The following is a 19,503-nucleotide window of genomic DNA, read 5'->3' as shown; positions in this document are numbered from 1 at the left end:
TATAAAGAAAAGTCTTTAATGGTACGATTCATCCATTCCACCTAAGCTTATCACTGCGTTCCGTCTTGGGTAGCACTATAAAAATAGACGGTCCTGATCAATTGGACCAGTGGGGCGACGAAATGATGACCGTTGGCCGTAAATTCCTTATATCTAGGCTTCTAGGTTTGTTTTTGAACCATTCAAAAGTGGGGGGTGACTCATCTCAACCTCCACACATTTGGCACTGATGTACGGTCATCCAGACACCATGTGGATTGTGGGTCCCACGGTGTGTAGATCACATCTCCGGAATGGTATTGATCAAGCAAACCATCCAATTAAGACTATCCAATGAATGGTTAAAATTAAAATAGTGAGTGGTTCAGATTTGAAGGGACAAATCAGACGGTCAATATAATTTTCTCAGTTCAATGTTAGGGTTTTGCTCCATCCGCAGTTGGGTCAGAGATTTTGACGGCCTGGATTATCATACAACTATGCCATGTGTACGGATGAAGAATCTTCACTCTTTATTTAATTGTGCAAAAGTAACAAAGGAGTCTTGGCCCATGTTAGTTAGAAAGTGTACTAACATCTCCCTCCGTCCATCTAAGGTGGGAAATGTTCGCTGGGATTCCCGCCATGATCAGTGGACGGTTGGTGATGTTTGGTGCGAGACATCATGAATTGGACTGGGCCCACCAATCTTGCCCCCCAAGAAAAAAATCAAAATAAATTTGGAACTGTGTGGTGCAATCACTACCACACAATTTAAAAGTAATGAAAGTTGGCGTGAAACCATCTCCTCAATGCAGTCGCTCTCACGTGGCCACAGCCCAATACTCACACTCATCAGATGATCCTAACCGTCTGAATTATAGCTTGTGCTATCATCAAGGCCGTCTGTTACATGCCTTACGCTGACCGTACACCAGAAGCAGGCTACAGCCGGAACGGTTAGAACATCCCATATGTCCTTCTGCCGGCCCTTTATCATCGTGGCTCGATGAGCAATCCAACGGTTGAGATGATTCCTCATTAGCATTCTTTGTTTTTAATGGGATTACTTAATCCATTGGCTCAAGTGGTTGTAATAATCTATAATTCTTATTAAGCTATTTTACTCTGACCACCTTTCAATCCCTCCAGGCTTTAGTAGGTGGGCCAATGACATCTGATTGTTGCAATCTAAATTGGATGGTCAGGATTGATGGGCATGACCATCAACCGGACGGTAGAGATGGTGTTACTGCAACAAGTTTTGGTATATTAGCTTGAAACAGACGGTTCCGAGTATATCTTTCTTTAATAAGAGCAAAAAATACTCATCTACAAGTCATCGACCATAGTATGGCAGCAGGTGGCCCTACACAATGGTGAAAGTTGTACGCCCGGGCAATAAGGCTGGTCGGGCATCACAAGAATTTGGACGATTTTGGGTGGTTTGTCGGTTGTTTCCCGTGATGTGGCCCACCTAATGATTCCATGTGCCTGATTCTTTGGGCATCCCATCATCAAGGCTGGCTAATTTATAGGATGTCATATGCATGCAGGTGAATAACTTTCACATGAAGGTGAGTTAGTGACTTGTATGGCACATGTGGGCCAACCTAAGATCATGGTGGGCCATTCAATAGAAAGGTTATGTGGGTATCAGATCATAGGTGGTGCCCACCGAGTGACGGTGAGGAATCTGGAATGGACAAATGGTTAGGAAGACAGCATATAGTGGGACAGGAATAATAGACGTGGGTGATGAGATTGACAGCTAAGGAACTCTTGAAAAAGATTAAAAGGGTTTGACCCACCTTGATCAAAGGTCAGACATCACCTAATCCCATGTCTCAATGTCATGTGAGAGAGAATGCATTTAAGCCAATCATGCCTTGCTGGTAACCATCATTCTATCTCTTTTAATCCAACCAAAAAAATAAAAAATATAATAAAATAAAATCTTTTTTCGGAGGTGCTTTCGCCATCAATAGCTGGAGACCACTTCTATGATGTGAACCCTCATAAAAGAACCAAAAACATTTTCAAACCCTCCACATGCAAGCATGTTTCAGGACCAGAGGTTTTCGCCCACGCAAGCCAACGTGCCAATGTGGCACACGTGTACAATATCCAAAGCTTCTATCAGGTGGGCCACTATGTACAACAACCAGATGCTTAACCTTCTTTACAGTGGTCCATTTGAGGATTTAAACGGCTTGATTTTGGCCAGAAGACAGAAAATTGTTGGGCTGCCTGATGGAAATCAGGCACATGTATTCCACATTGACATAACTGAATTTTCAGATTGTATTATGTGAGACAACCGTGGATTGATAATTCTCCGAGAGCATCCAAGCTTGGATTATCCTACAGACCCCCACCAATCTTCTCTTATTTCTCTTCCTGACCATCCAAATGCAGGTAACATATGGACCACGTATGAAAAGATTTATTTAGTCAAGAAGGAGAAACCTGGAAGCATAGCCCATCCTAATTGGGCATGGATCAATAGGCCATGGGTCCCATTTGGATAAACTGAAAACCTGATAAAATGAACAAATCCTCAAGCACACCACCTGTAATCATGCACCATACATCCCTATAATACAAACATGGAAGAAGAAAAGGCCAAGAACACCTCCAAAAACCATAAACAAACAACAAAAGCAGTGGGAAGAAGAACACAACCTCAAGAACATATCATCAAAAGCTCTCTCATACAAGCAAAGCCTCAGAAGAACAAACACAACTAAATAACAGATATAGTAAAAAATCAAATATAAGAAACATCAAGAACAGATAGTACAAACACAACATAGAAACAGCAGAAACAAAAACATGGAAGAACACCACAATCTCAAGACAATATCATATATGCCCGGTATAAAGACAGCCTAGGCAAAAACATGAAGAACAACACAAGCTTGAGAAAAAGCAAGGGCTAATTTGACAGCAAGGATTTTGAATCCTGTGGAATCAAATGAATTTTGCAAATCAGCTTTCCCAAAAGGCTCTTTGGTGGCATTTTGATTCCTTTAAATCGAAATCCCTCAAAATCCTCGCTACCAAACCAACACCCCCTCACCACGAATCCCTTTGAATCCATGTAGCCAAATTAGCCATAAAGAAGACACAAAAATGGAAAGAACAGCACAAGCTAAAGAACATATCATAAAATAACCAGACACATCAAAAATAAAAAGCACAGAAGAACAGCTCAAGCTCAAAGAGGACATCACACAAAACCCATATACATTCAGCAAAAACAAAGGCAATGAATTAAAATGGAAGCTTGGAATAATACAAGCCCGATAACAGATCATGCAAAACTCATTGACAGCACCACAAAGCTCAGAAACAGAGTATGAAAACCGTATACAAGTAGGAAAAGCCCAAAGGCATTGAAGAAGAAGAAGAATGCAGATGAGTATAAAAAGAGTTAGGAGAGCAAATGCAGGGGATGGGAAAACAAGAACTGAAAATGCATAAGTAAATCATAATCATATTATAAACGAACAAGAAAGAACAAAGTATGATAAAAGAGACAACAATAACAACAGCTTCAAACCCTCTTCTGCTTATCGTCCTCCATGAATCTCATGCTATACATTACATTTTCCTGCACCTATTCTCTCTCAACCATTTTATTCACAACTCAAATATCCATAATTCAAATAAATATGGAGAGACTTTCTCCTTCTTTCTCCCCTCTTTTCTCTCTCTTCTTCTCCACCTCTCCTTGGTCCACAGAGACGCTCCTCGACACAGACCACCATGACCCAATTCTCGTTCTTGCTTCCTTCCTTCTCCGGCCGATCACTCAAGGAGAGAGAAAGAGAGGAGGAAGTGCCAGAGAAGTAGGAGGAGAAGAAGACGACGCAATTGCAGCCAAATGAAACATTTCTGTGTTCTCTAGAGGGCAGGAGGAGGGAAATTCTCAAAAGAATCAATAGAAGGGAGGTGGTGGGGGCGACGCATATGAAACTCCAACAATTGGTGGGAGCGGGCCTTCATAGATAGGCGAAGGAGGAGGCGGGCTCTTGTAAATTGGCATTGGAGGAGGAGAAGGTGGAGGTGGGGAGTGATAATGAATTGGAGGTGATGGCGGGGGTGGAGCATTGTAGACAATTGGGGTTGGTGGTGGTGGTGGTGGTGATGGTGAAGGTGGTGGTAGATAATGAACCGGTGGAGGTGGGGGAGGTTCTTCACATGGTGGCGGCGGTGGCGGCGGTTCTATACATGGTGGTGGTGGGGGAGGTGAATTGGGTGGTGGGGGTGGGAAGTACATTGGTGGAGGTGGGGAATGTAGAGGAGGTGGCGGTGGTGGCGAGGAGTAGTAATAGATAGGCGGTGGAGGGGAATGTGGGGGTGGCGGAGGGGAATGTGGGGGTGGTGGAGGCGAATGAGGCGGTGGGGGTGATGGTGGAGGGGGTGAATTGTAGTAGTACGGGGTTGGAGATGGCGGGGGTGGAGAGTATAGTGGCGGTGGGGGTGAATGTGGTGGTGGGGGCGAATGTGGTGGTGGGGGCGGTGAATTTGGCGGTGGAGGAGGAGATCTGACACAGTAGATTGGTGGCGGTGGGGGAGATGGTTGAGGGTATTGTGGGGAGGGTTGCTGAGCCGGCGGAGGCGGGGATGGCGGTGGTGGCGATGGTGGTGGAGGAGAGGGAGATGGTGGGGGAGGAGATGGTGGTGGGGGAGATGGCGGTGGTGGAGATGGAGATGGTGGTGGGGGAGAAGGCGGTGGGGGAGATGGAGATGGTGGTGGGGGAGACGGCGGTGGGGGAGATGGAGATGGTGGTGGGGGAGATGGTGGAGGAGGAGATGGAGATGGTGGTGGAGATGGGGGTGGTGGAGACGGCGGTGGTGGGGGAGGGGAGAAAACAGGCGGAGGAGGTGAAGTTGGGTAGAAAACCGGAGGCGGGGGTGGGGGTGAGAAAACCGGAGGCGGGGGTGAGAAAACCGGAGGTGGAGGAGAAGGCGGTGGTGGTGTTGGCAGAGGAACGAAAGGACTACATCTGAAAGCAGAACAATCCACAGGGCGAGATAAGAAGGACTTACATTGCGCGGCCGATCGCTGAGCGGGCCGCGCAGGCAGGCAGTTCCTCCGATCGTCGAATGAAGCCACCGACAAGCAGACAGGAGGCTCGCCCGTGAAGAAATTGTAAGAGAAGGTGAAGTTTTGGAGTTTAGGAAGCTCGCAGATTGTCTTCGGGATCGTACCAGAGAACCTGTTGTGGGCGACATTGAGCTGCTCCAAGCTCACCATCCCTCCGATTGCGTCCGGCAGCGATCCCACCAGCTCGTTGAAGCTCACATCCAGGACCGTCAGATTCTTCAGCAGCCCGACCTCAACCGGTAGGCAAGATCGGAAGCCGTTGTTCATGAGGATGATCTCGTTGAGGGTGTCCGCCATGTTGCCGAGGCTGGCCGGTACGCAGCCGTGGAACTTGTTGTTGGCGAGGACGATCACTGAGACCGGCGAATTGCCGAGATTGTCGGGCAGATCGGAAACGAACCGGTTGTGATTGATGAAGATAGCGTCGAGATCTTTATCGAACAGTTCGCGGGGGATCTTGCCTTCAAACTCATTGAAGCGCAGATCCAAGAACTTGAGCATCGGGAGCTTGAGCACCACCGCCGGGAAACTGCCGGCGAAGCGGTTGTTGCTGAGATCAAGCTCGTACAGCAGCTTCAGATTCTCGAATTTCCGCGGAATGGTGCCGCAGAATCTGTTGGAATTTATGTGAAACAATGCAAGATCGGTGAGTAACCCTAACTCTTCAGGCAGATACCCGGCGATGTCGCCGTGGTTGAGATCGATCCCAGCGACGACGCGGATCGATTTATTGCTAAGCGAAAAGGCACAGAAGACGTTAGTGTAATTACAGACGTTGGATCCGACCCAGTCGCCGGTGAGATTCATGGGGTCGGAGATGATGGCCTGTTTCCATGCTTGCAAGGCAATGTAGGCATTTTTTATATTAGGGTTTTCGAAAGAAAGAGAAGGATCAACGGTGACGTTCTCTCCCCTGTCGCCAAACTCATCTCTGTAATACAAGAGCTGGCGATGGCGAATGTAGAGAGCTTCAGCGTCGGAGAGGCCGACGCCATGGAAGGAGAGAACGGAAGGAAGGGAAGAGAGCAAGAATAATAAAAAGGGGAAAAGAAGAACTAGGGTTTTGGTCTTTTTCTTCATTTCATGGTCTGATTTTCCTGGTTTAGAGAGAGATGGAAGGAGCATTGCATGCAAGAGCATTGAACATTTGAATGGGATTTTTGAGGGTTTTTTTTTTTCTGAGATTTGGGAAGAAGAAGAGGAGAGAAAGAAAGAGAGAAGAAGAGATGGAAAGAGAAGGGAGAGAGAGATGGGGTTTTTTCTAGGGTTATTGGAGAGTGGTAACTAACATCAAAGACAGCTATAACACAGCTCAATGGGGTGTGAGATTCTCCTCCTCTTTCTCTATCCTCATTATCTTTTCTTTTCCTATTTCTTTTTATTTATTTATTTATTTTTAAGTTAGGTAGTCCGCGGATTATTGAAATTTTATTGTAGTGACTCACCCAGTCACACATGTGGCGGGCGGAGCGGGCGGGAATGGGGACGTGGATTTCCTGCTAAAACCTTTCCGGGCACTGTGATGCTAGGTGGGACCCACCGTGATGTTTTTGGGAAATCCAACCCGTCCATCCGTTCTTAGAGCTCATTTTAAGACATTCAACCGAAAATATTGCAGATCCAAAACTCAACTGGGCCGCACCAGAGGAAACAAACATTTTTATGGTCACAAAAGTTTCGTATGTGGTAAGTTTATCGTTTTTTTTTTTTTTCTTTTCACTTCATCCCAGTGCGAATGTTCTTACAAACGGTTTGGATGGGGCATAAACATCAACGTGGAGCTCAAGAAGGTCTCAACGGTAGTAAAAATTTTCCTCGGTTTTCCCTCTCGTATGGGCCACTTGAGTTTTGGATCCACCACATTTTCAGTGGCATGTCCTCATATGGGCTCTTAAAATGGATAGACGGGGTGGATTTCTCACAAACATCACGGTGGGGCCCACGTAAGCATCCCAACGAAGTAACTTCCTGTAAAGGGCTTTAGCAGGAAATCCGCGTCCGGGGAGTGGATACTAGCTCATCCAAGACCTAGCTAGAGCCGGATGGTTCTGTCATGTGCTTTGTGAGAACACCGTGTTGTATGCCTTTTATCTACACCGTTCGTCCGTTTTCCAAAAAACATTTTAGATGATCTAATGCTCACCAGGTGATCTAATGCAATAAGTGGACCACACTGTTGTAAACAGTGGAATTGAAAGTCTATTGCGGCCACTGAAGTTTGTCATCAAGATGATATCTCCCCTAGCCTCAAGTTTTGGATCAAGCTGATATTTACGTTCTTATTGCATCCAAATTGATGTGACTTCAAGGTGAATAAACATCGTGATGGGCCCAAGGAGGTTTTTTATTTATTTGTTTTTAATTTTTTTTTTTACGGTAGGGTCATTGTCTCTGCTACTCCCTGTATCGTAAGGTTTCTACCGTGGGGTCATTGTCTCTACTGCTACCTATGACTTATTAGGCCTAGTGGGGGTAGTTCCCGGTTTACCAACTTCTTGTGCATGTAATGTAATATGGTGCATCTTGTTATTGTTCAATCGTACACGAGATCACATGTATTGATTAAGAATAGTGTTAGGCTTTATAAAGTAATACTTAATTCAAATCGATTGACCAGTTGTGATCCTAGGCATTGAACCAGTCGGATTGGGATCGGACTTACCAAGGTTGCAACAATAATGTTATAACGATAAAGCGATTTAGAAGGGGAGAGTTAATCCTTCAATGTGATCTTTTTATCCTGTGTTAAGAATTTTTCTTTCAACACTGATTGCAGTTTCATGTTTCTAAGTAATGTGATGAAGGATGAATAAAATAAAAAAATTAAGGCTTATTTGATTTTCCATGATATAGGTAAATCCTAATAAATAAGTATTTGTTACTTTTTACTGGTTTGAAAAGGTGAGAGTAGTTCCACCTCAAAAATCGATACAGAAGTGTTGACTTAAATACGTGGACTCTACCGTAATGTATATGATAGATCCGCATCGTCTATCTATTTTATTAAAATATTTTGGGGCATGAGCAGAAAAATGAGACAAATCCAACAATCTAACGGCCCACACGAAAGGAAACAATGGCCTCAATCCGACCACCATTGAAAATTATTTCCTTTACTGGGCCCACATTGAGGTTTTTTTCATCATCTAACCCGTTCATAGGGTCACACAAACATGGATAAGAGGAAAACACAAATATTAGCTTGATTCTAAACTTTTAAGGGCCTCGAGAAATTTTTAATGGTAGGTGTTCAATTTTCGTTGTTTCATGTGTTGTGGTCCACTTGAGTTTTGGATCTGCCTCATTTTTTTGCTTATGCCCTAAATTCAGCTAACATAACAAATGAGCGGTGTGGATAAGTCACATACATCACAATGGGCCCCACATTAATTTTATAAAATTTTCGATTTAAGTGTTAAAAAATCCGCATTGTGAAAGAAGCAATAATTATCTAGGTAAATAATTATTACCCATTTACATGGTAATTACAGTTGAACCGAAAAATCAAACAGACCATTAAGGCTAATATAATGTTCCATAACTCGGCACACGAGTATGGAGGCTCAGATCCCAAATTCTAGGGTGCTAACATTATGAGAGTCATATGCATTGGCACCGACACCCACAATGCTCTGATTTTCATTGCTTAAGCACAATGGTCTTGCCGTGTAAACCCAAATGTAGCATAGGAATGCCGTACATGGAGAAAATCTCCGATGTGTATGCATAGTCAAATGAACATTCATTCTATATGCAAAATAAATCAGAGTAGCATATATCGAAATCAATGGATATTAAAGGAAATACAAAGATAACTAAGATATAATGTATCTAGGCAATATATCAAAAGTAGATAAATCCAAAGGTGTGCCCATGAGGACCAACATAAACCGTAAAAATTCCAATGTACAAGGCATATACAAGTAAAAAAAATGAACTAAAAGACTATCGGCTCGAGCTCCTAAGGCTCGGTCGAGCTAGCACTGCCACATTCCATCTCCTAACTCTCCACCGAACTCTACTCGGATCTCCTTAGCTCCACGACTCTGCCTACCTACGTCAACTGTTATTTTTTTAAATTCGAGTCATGAGTGGTCAACTCAGTGAGAAATTCTTTCAACATTATACAATGAAATATTAATCAAGTATAGTTTCATAAATGAAAACATGCAACACAATAACCATTACAATGCGATCTTATTTAAATGTATGGATGCATGAATGCACATCACACTAGGAATGATTATCCAGCTAGCTTTGGGGGTAGTCATCAACGAAAGTAAACAAATTTATATGCATCAACAATGACTACCCACCCACATTAACGACAATGGCTAAGAACTAGCAAAAGTAAACTGAGTACATGCATCAATAATATCTAGCCACCTAAAGGGACGTTCAAACAGTGGACTGAGAACCGATGAAAGTAAACAAGCGTACTTGTATCAACAGTATCTAGCCACTCAATAACACCCACATGCTATAGATGCATGATCAATTCAACCCTTATTGATCCAATTCACGAATAGTCTATTCACACAAAACCCTTGCAACTAATAGTCAATCCTGATCCAGTAAGTAAACTTTGCTATCACCAAATAATATATAATTCCAAATAAAGAATTCTCCCAACAAAGTCAATTGGGCATAAAATGAAGCTAACAAGGCATTAGCAAAGCCTACGTAGAGACACAACTAAAGGGATTCCACCCACAAAGCCAACATAGGGCACACTAAATTCATAGATTGTAAGTATATAACCAATTCCATTTAACGCAATACATAGGATGGCCATTAGTTCAAGGTATAAAATAAGCCAACAAAGCACAAATAAAGCCAATAAGTCACAAATGTGTGTGATATATCTATATAAGTTGTGTATAACCTCACCAAGGCATGTCATAATTCATATCCACATGAATCCCTCCAGGCAAGAATTATATCCACATGATTATACATTTAAAGAGAGAGAGAGAGAGAGAGAGAGAGAGAGAGAGAGAGAGAGAGTGTGTGTGTGTGTGTGTGTGAATCAACCTAAGCAATAGGTTACGCATTTATGTGCTCCTATACATAAATAATTTCAAAATTAACATATATAACATACATTGTACGAATTATCACATGATCCACAAGTTAATTAACATGATTATCAAATAATGAGTCTACCGCATGATAAAAAAATGTCATCGAAAAGCTTGAAGGGTATATCTCACTTTAGAATTAGAGTCTATTAGTTTTGATGCAATATATGCATAGAAAAATTGAGAAAAAGGGAAGCTCCAAACCCTAATTCATTAAAAAATCTATTATTAATAACTTAGAGTCTAACCCAATTAACCTTCGAACAAAGATTTAAGAGTTTACCCATCTAATTTCGAATGATTTCTAATTTGATTCGGTGGAAGGGCCCCAAGCTCAGCGTAAACTCAAAGCTCCTATGAAGTCGCACTCAATATGACTCCCGGATGAGATAATGTTGTCGCTAATTGCTTGTGGGAACCTTGGAACATAACAAATAACAAACTCTAACATAAAAATATGAAGATTCAGATGAACAAGAAGGGCTTCTTGCCCTAATAGTTACAAGCTACAAGAAATTAAAAAAAAATGATATACATGCATGACTAGAGGAACTCTTACCCAACTAGACTACGGTTATCTGGCCAAGGAAGATGCGAAATAGCTTGTACGGTGTGAGCTTGAAGAGGAACAACTCGGAATAGCAAACTGCACTCGATCTTCCCTGCCTACCTCTCACTCTCACACTCTCATTCTCTAGCTTCTCCCTCTCTCTCAAACTCTCTTTATCAATTTCAAACCCTAGAAATGAAAGAAAATGAAAAAATTGGCTTTTATAGTTTCATATGAAAGTTTGGTAGTTTGCAAGTTAGTGAAATTTGGGGGCTGTCAGTCGAACTGACGAAACATATGCTTCTAAGGTTTCTTGGCTAATACAAGTCAGTCAGGCCAACGATATTATTGGTCTAATTGACGGAATATATTCACCACTTATAAATGGGCATTTTCACCATTTTAAGGTCCTAGGGTTCTAACCTATGTTCATTATTGGTTATTTTCTTAACATTGAGCATTCTGATGCGTGCATATATGTACATATTTCATCTATTTATGCAACGAGGTCTAAGGGATTAGAGATTCGATGACCTAATCCCACTGGAATTATAATTTATTTCGATCTATTAAGGTATCGAGTTCAATTAAGTTATGGGTTTTTAGATTTAGGTTTCAACTTACAACTCCTAAGTCTTCAAGATAGGGGCATATAAGCATGTATGATCACCTATTTAGGTTTCAGCTCACACTTGAAGACATGGGCTGGGGTGTTACAACCAATCACCAACATTATTGATTTATATTTAAGGATAGTACAATCAATGATTAAAATAGAACTAAATAAAGGAAATAAATAAAATTACCTGCGACTACTTGTGTAGACAAAATAACCGAGGTGTGTAGTTTGTAGGACATGACTGGTGTGATCTATCAAGTAAAGACCTAATGATCGATGACATCCGATAATAGAGCACATAAATGTTTAATATACTCCTAAGGTGTACTACATCAATGCCGCTGGACAGTAGCAAATTTAAGTTAATCTAAGGATTTTGAACTTATTACAACATGATTGCATAAAAGTGAAATATCTTAGTTATGAAGCTTCAACTAGAATAAGCAGTGTTGCACTGCAAAGATTGTTTGATTGTGTGTTATGAGGCCTTATATAGGCTTTAAACCGTTAGTGGCCGGTCCTCGAAGGTGACTCGATTGTGGTCCAGTCGAATTTGGATTCTTTTATGTCATTGTGATCTGATCTCCTTCTAATTTTGAAAAAATCTATCTTCTAACCTTTTATAGTCTCCATGAAAGCATCGATCATTTTTGAAAAGTTTCAGCACAATTGTGTGAGATGGCCTTACTGCGTGCATCTTGGATTATGGTATCCAGCATTGGAGTGTATTTATGTAGCTTGTCACGTACACTGCTTAGTTACACGTACCACTTGTGCGATGGTCATGTGTCCTCCACACAGTCTTTCTTTTCTTGACCATAGACATGCGTACTACTCTGAGCTATGCTACTTTTGATAAGCTACATACCATTGAGAATATGGGTTAAAGATTTCTCGAGGCACGGATTCGATCTTGCCTTCTGTCATTTGTATGATAGTATCAACATGTGGAGAAATCCTATTAGGCAATGTGGACTATACTGGGCTAGGTGCAAAGGATTTTCCCCACGGCTAATGAAGGGCATTGTTTGATTCTGGTAGTGACAAAGTCTTTCATGAAATAGGTCGAACCCTTTGCCGGAAGGCTGATGCCAAAAGCAATATTCCGTTAGCCATTGCCTCTTACAATACACCCTATGTCACTTTACATTCAGAGAATATGAATGAGCGTTCTTTTGATGTTTTGGTTTTGGAGGTCATTTGACACTTGATGTGTGGCAGGCATAAGGTTCACAGTCGTTCGTCATGCATAATAATTCTGTATTGAAAATCGTCTGTCATTAATGGTTGGGTGAGAGCTTTGAAGGTTATGACCTTTTATAAATAAGCCCCCTTAGTGCAATTGAGCTTGCATCAATCATCCTTATTTCTTCATTCTGACCTTTCTCCAGCCCTCTGTCATGATGTCTATTACCCCTCTCACTCAGTGGATGGCAAGACTCTAGAAATATGATAATCTCTACGGACAACAGTTGAAGTTCAAGGACTTAGCCGCTATTCTGTAAAAATAATAATAAAGATTTCCCCTCGCGCTAGACAGTTAGCCAAAAATCAATTTTCCTTTTCGTTTTTCTCATTCCCTCTCTTTTTTTATTAAAGAAATATTACAATCTTTGTTGTAAAGAGAGAATTTTATAATTATCTCAATCTAAGGGCTAATTATATGAGAATGATATTTTTTTGGCATATTGTCTTCTTCTTTCCCCTTTCTATATTCTTCATTGTTGTTGGTCTATTATTCGGCCAATTCATCTTGTTTTCGCATAGATTCCCAGAAAGTAGGATAATACTTCTTCAAATAACAATCATTTATAGGATTATTGTTGTAACACCTTGAAAATTGGCACCCAAGTAAATAGACTCCGATCCCGAGTTCCCGGGTGTTAACCAAATGAAAATGCACGTGTGACCTCATTCAGATTCACATTTATTTCATACACGAGCAATCAGAGTAGCGTAATTTAAGTTAGTGGATTCAAAGCGAGGTAAAGATAACAAATATAAAAAATATAGGGCTAACAGTAAAAAATACAATTTCAATAGTGGTGATCGCCCAAAATGAAAATTATACAAGCCATAATAAATATACATTAAAATCAACATACAGTGCATATTGAGTTAGAACTCCAACATATACAAGCATAAGATTAAATAAGTGCATGATATTCCAGTTTTGGTCGATGCTCCTAAGTCATCACGGCAAAAGTGCAAGGTAATCCAAGCCTACCCGCTTGATATCTAGACAGTACCTGCATCAATAATATCGTCTGGTTGGTATTTTACAATATAGTCACAGGTAGAAATGAGTAGCTAACTCAATGGTTCCATTAGTTTTAAGTTACATATATTATCAACCCAATCAGCGCATGTAATGATAAAATAAGAAATCAAATAATTCTTAAATACTCTTATTAAATACGCATATGGAGATATGACATGATGCATGCTTTTTTCAAATAACACTCCCTCTCAAGTGATTTTAATGCCTACTTCGCATATGCCAATACTTCCTCATAGGCGACCTAACGCCAAATCGCGAGTCCTATCTAATGTAATGCGGTGAATGCGCATGTTAGTTGAGTAGTTATTAGGTTCAATTCATCCAGCATATTGGGAAAGCTAGTATATCCTTATTTTATCATGGTCTCAATTGAATCACTAGGCTCGGGGCGGCCGAAGCGGCTCCTTACCCGTGTTTCTTGATTCGTATTTGGGTTTACCACCTAGATGACAAGTCCCCAATTAATGCAAGGTTGACACTGACCCGATCGATCACTGAGGACTTAGATGACACAGCTTGGACACATAGGGTTAGGCAGCCTATCGATGGGTGAAGGGCGCCTATAAATGATATAAGAGTCTTCACCCAAACATAAATGTGGAGTGATCGTGGCATCATTACAGTTTGATGTACTGGGCTCATAGCCTTTTGATTGCTTATTGGTTACTACGGGGAGACTCATCACCCCATCGTAGGCCGACAGCTCGAATACAGTGTCCCATACCACCATGCCTGGCTCATGGGTCTAGTGGATCGTATTGCTAATGGTTATAAGTAGACTCATCCAATGGAAACATGGGTATCCTATATTCAATTCAGTGTTATTATACATCACAATTCCAAGCGGTCGATCAACTTTTAGATTGGTTCGGTTGACTTGGGACACTCCGACTCAATCGCATTTGGTGCGAGTGTCCCATGTAGTTCAGCTACTTTCGGTCATCCATGTTCAACCCGAGTCGACCGAACAAGTCAAGAGTGGCCGACCTAACTCGGGCCTCTCCTTAATTTGGGCGGTTAGTTGACCGACCCAACATCGCGGGGAATTCTAATATCACTATGAACCTAACAACTCATCATGCGATCATTGCGAGGTTTTATAAGAATAATGATTCAACAATACAAACACGTAGGCCTTCCATCAAACATGTGAGCCTCAATATAATAATACATTCACTAGAGCATTTTATAAAACATGTGAACATCAACAAATCAATACATTTAATTGAGCATTTAATCAAACATATGAGCATCATTAGATTAACACTTTTAATCACCTAGGCATTTTATCTAATATGTAGCCATCCATAAACAACACACTTAATCACCTAGACATTTTTTCAAACACGTGACCATCCACATCCAACCAGTAACATATATTATAGAAAAACTAAAATGTTAATATATTAGCATGTACAAATTTATTTACAAGCATCTAATCATTAACTAAGACCCTCAAGGGTCGATAAACGATAACATAAAGATAACGGTCTACACATTTATAATGATTCGTCCGACTCAAAGCGCTCTTAGGATTAGGGATTCGGGAAAAATGATTCATATACCAATTTTGAAGTAATTAGGTAAGATTTATGCAATTTAATCTAAAAAAACCTACGTTGGGCAGTATGATTCATTTCTTGCATCTCGATCGCGAGTGAGATGGATTTGGCATAGGAGAATAGTCAAGGTTAAGGCTTGATTAAAGGGAACTCATCAAGAAAACTCAAAGATATCCCTCCTCTTTCTCTTTTTCTCTCTTTATCTCTAGGGTAAATTCGTATGAGGAGACGGAGTGTAAAATAAAATGGTATTTATAGTGCCAGATGTTGCACAAATGTCCCCAATGGCCCTTCCTTCATTATATTAACCCTAGAGGGGGTTGTTTCCAATTAATGGGACCTGGTGGGAGGTGTACAGGTCAATCTAAACCATGGGATAAGTGCCCCAATAGGCGATCTATATTTGGACACAACCATCTAATGATCGGACGCATCGATTAACCGGGACGACCCTAACTTAGATCGATGGTCACCAATGATCAATCGAGGTTGTAGCTATAAGATATGTATAGAGAAATATCTTTAGTCAGTACCCTGAATTTGGCCATGAATTGACAGTCCGAAAGTTATAACTTCGCGAAAAAGCAATGGCCTAGTTTCACTTAAATTTCAGGTTTTCACCTAAGACATTCACACATCCCATGCACTTGGCTTGCAGTCCAAGTTGAGCAATTCGAGATGCGACCTTGGCTTGATGTCTCGCGATAGACGTCAAGCCCATTAAAACGAATGTATTTCTTTGGCCTCGAGTTTAGTGGCCTACTAACAAGCGGTCTAGAACTCATTCAGATAATCAGGGTATTTTTGGAATGAATTGGGTAGTGAAATTTCTTGTGCGTAATGATTACGGTTTGGATTAGATAAGTTTATAATGTGACCTATTTATAATTAACGAAAACAGCGATTCAATCATAATCACCATAAACTGTTGATTCTTAGGCTAAAAGGATAATTGGGTCAGTTTCGTTCGTTAATTAAGTTTGACCTTTAATTATCTCGACTTTTTGGTATGTCTTTATTTAGTTATACTTGTCTTAATTATTCAGTGATGGGTCAGCTAGATTTGGACCTTAGATGAACAAATCACGTGATTAAACTCGATATTTAAGTGATCAGGTGGATTCATTGGCTTCCTACGGTTGATTAATTGGATTTGTACGGTGCTTTACCGGTACCCCTAGTGTATAGGCTCACTTTAAGTGTTAATGGTCAGCAAGTGACAACATAAGTTAATTATAATGAAAATTTTCAAGGGTTTTAGAAATCCAAAATATCAAAAATCCGGGATGTTACAATTTTTCACTTGGTCATCCATATCTTATAACATATATCCTCCTCCTTTGAGCACCCTTTTAACTATTATTGGTCCTTCCCACATTGGGGACCACTTACCAAATTTATAGCTTTTGGTGTCGGTGGAGAGTATGGTCTTCTAGACCAATTCTCCTTTTGTGAAGGACTTGTTGTTCTTCACCTTCTTGTTGTAGACCTTGATGACTTTGAACTTGTGCACTTTTAGCGAATCGAGGGCCTGTAACAGGATGCTTTGAGCTCTTATAACTTCATTAATATTACCTCAGTGAACTCTTGAGGAGTTCTGTGACACCCCGTCACTGTTGCACATGTGGGTGGGCACACGTGGGCGGACGCTGATGTGGGCGGGGCTAAAGGGCCTGGGCGAGCTACTAGTAGTTGGCAGGCTACTGTGCTGGTAGGCTACTATGTACACAGTGGGAGGTTAAACTTCTCCCACATCAAAAGAGTCGTAGGAAGTTGTGGTGGTTATATGTGGGGTTCGCACCTTAAGGATACAACGCATTTTGGGGGCAACCCCGGGAATAAAGCCGTGAGCCCTCTGGGCAAAGCGGACAATATTGTGTCCTTTGGTGGGTTGTTTCAAGTTCACTGGTTTTAGAATATGACTGTGAGTGAAGAAATGCTTACCTCCATATGTTGTACAACATCATGACTGTAAGTTAGGGCAAACAACATAACTCCTATGCTCGTTCCTTGGGATATCCGATATGGCGAAAGTACTTCGAACAACATCATATACCATGATTGACGATGGTCTTCCGTCATTCGTTTAATCATATTCTTTAATATATTGTTGGTTAACTGGGCCTGTCCATGATCTTAAGCATAATACAAAGTAGCATAAACCAGTTTGAATTTATAAAGATTTGTAAATGCATGAATTTGGACTCCTTAGAACGTAACACCTCTGTCTAGTATGATAGTCTTGGGAATACCAAATCTGTATAAGATGTATTCCTTAATAAAATCAATGACTTCCACCTAGCTAACTCCTACAATCGGCTGTGCTTACACCTAGTTAGTGGAGTAATCGATGACAATAATGATAAATTGTGTTGTTTCGAGGAAGGCGGATATGTTTTTTTATGAGATCTATTGCCCACCCCCAAAATGGCCATGTTCTGACAATCGGGTAAAGCTCTAATAAAGGCACGTGCTGTAATGGCCCATGTTTCTGATAAGCTTGGCACCCATTTGTATTTTTCATGTAATCTCTTGATATAATTGGTTAGAAATAGTCGTGTATTCAGATCAACCATCTCATCTTTTATCCTGCTTGGTAAGCTCCATATATGCCTTCGTGTACTTCTGCCATGATGATTATGGCTTCATCTGATCCTTAACACATATGTAGTAACTCATCGACTGCTTTTTGATACAGATTCTCGTCCAGGAGTAAAAATGGGGTGAGATCCTTCTCATATATCGATCGGTCATGATACTCAATCTCATTAAATAATGAATAATTGGAGTTCTTCAATCATCTTCAATAATTTTGAAGAAGTAATGTTGACCATCATTACTCTTTGTTGGGCATCTGGAGGTAGTTGTTTTTGGATGATTAAGAGCCTTTTAATCAATCCGTCCAGTAGTCTGGGCCCTTCCTCGATTTATGTCATTTCATTTGTATCAGCATTTCAACTCTCTTGGAATGTACTTGAGAATGATATCATCAAAATCAGTTATCAGCAGCACAATCATTTCGTAATATGGAATTAATGCCTAGCTTGAATATTTATAAAGGTCGGTTAACTAGTTGATCACTAGCTAAGAATCTCTAATAATTTTTACATTCCTGGTTACAAGTTCCATTATGATTTCAAGCTCAATAATCAGAGCTTTGTATTTGCCTTCATTGTTAGTGCATTTAAGCTCGAGGTGAAACATGTAATCTTCTCTTTTCTCGTTTAGAGATATAATAATAATAATCCCAATGCCTGATGACTGTTATATCCTTGATCCATTAAAGATCAACTGTGGATGACATATATTCTCAATATATCTAACGAAATTTGGTCGTCAACTCGACGGGTGATCGGTCAAGAAATTGACAAAAGCCTGTTATCTGACAGTCTTTTGAGAGATGTACTTGAAGCTGAACTGTGATAAGGCGAGCACCCATTCCCTTATTCTACCTCTTAAGCTTGGTTGTGTAAGCATGTATCCGATGAGATCGATCGTCGATATGACATGTATTGTCCATGTTAATAGATAATGTCAAAGCTTAGTGGAAAAGATATATAACGACAAGCATAACTTCTTAATGGCAGAATAGCGATGTTCAGCCCCGTGCAAAGTTTGAGAAAAGGAATATGTCGCCTGCTCCTTTTGATTGTTATTATTTTACACTAACAATGCTCTAACTTATTCATCAATTGTTATAATATAAAGGCAAAATATTTAGCCTTTCTTTGGAGGTACGAGCATTGGTGGATTCATTAAGTATTCCTTAAACTAATCGAAAGTAGCTTGATGCTCTACTTCCCATGCAAACTCCTCTCCGGCCTTCAGTTTGATCGGTGGGGAAAACGTACTAATTTCACTGGTTAAATTTCAGATAAATTGGTGCAAGAGATTAATTTGGCTAACGAACCTCTACAAGTCATTGTTTTTAGGTGGTTGGGCTCCTAAGATGGCATGTACCTTTTTTTTTTGTTAGTTTGTTAGTACACCCCACTGTCAGTTCACACTTCACTGTTAGCCACCTCCACTAGGGAATCGATACCATGACCTCAGTGTTGAAATGAGGTATCTTTCACTCAGTCTACCACTTGAGCTATGGATCAAGGTGTAAGATGGCATGTACCTTATTTCAGTTGACTTTTACACTCGTTAATGAACCAAAAATCCTAGAAAATTCCTTGTAGAGACTCCAACGATGTATTTAAGCGGATTCATTTCTGATTTCTCATGTATTCGAATGAACATCTCAAATATGTGAAGTGGTCACCCAAGTCGATCGATTTCATTACTACATCGTCGATATATACCTTCATAA

The 19,503-nt window shown here is 40.7% G+C and overlaps 1 protein-coding gene across 3 annotated transcripts; it reads right to left on the bottom strand.

Moving 5' to 3' along the window:
- Positions 1 to 3,458: 3,458 nt before the first annotated feature.
- Positions 3,459 to 6,435, bottom strand: LOC131254685 (leucine-rich repeat extensin-like protein 4). 3 transcript variants are annotated; one of them, XM_058255393.1, is made up of 2 exons: positions 4,951 to 6,435; positions 3,459 to 4,902 (listed from the first exon to the last, which is right to left on the bottom strand). In XM_058255393.1, exons 1-2 carry the CDS (start codon positions 6,233 to 6,235, stop codon positions 3,923 to 3,925), a joined length of 2,265 nt encoding a protein of 754 aa, XP_058111376.1. In that variant the 5' UTR covers positions 6,236 to 6,435; the 3' UTR covers positions 3,459 to 3,922. The 3 variants fall into 3 exon arrangements, with proteins under 3 accessions (XP_058111376.1, XP_058111384.1, XP_058111375.1); XM_058255401.1 differs by having other exon boundaries at positions 3,459 to 4,665; positions 4,807 to 6,434; XM_058255392.1 differs by having other exon boundaries at positions 3,459 to 6,435.
- Positions 6,436 to 19,503: the final 13,068 nt, after the last annotated feature.

This window comes from Magnolia sinica, chromosome 1 (genome assembly GCF_029962835.1).
Source record: "Magnolia sinica isolate HGM2019 chromosome 1, MsV1, whole genome shotgun sequence".
NCBI lineage: Eukaryota > Viridiplantae > Streptophyta > Magnoliopsida > Magnoliales > Magnoliaceae > Magnolia > Magnolia sinica.
The sequence above is the reverse complement of the archived record's forward strand: the minus strand, read 5'-3'. Positions and strand labels throughout refer to the sequence as shown.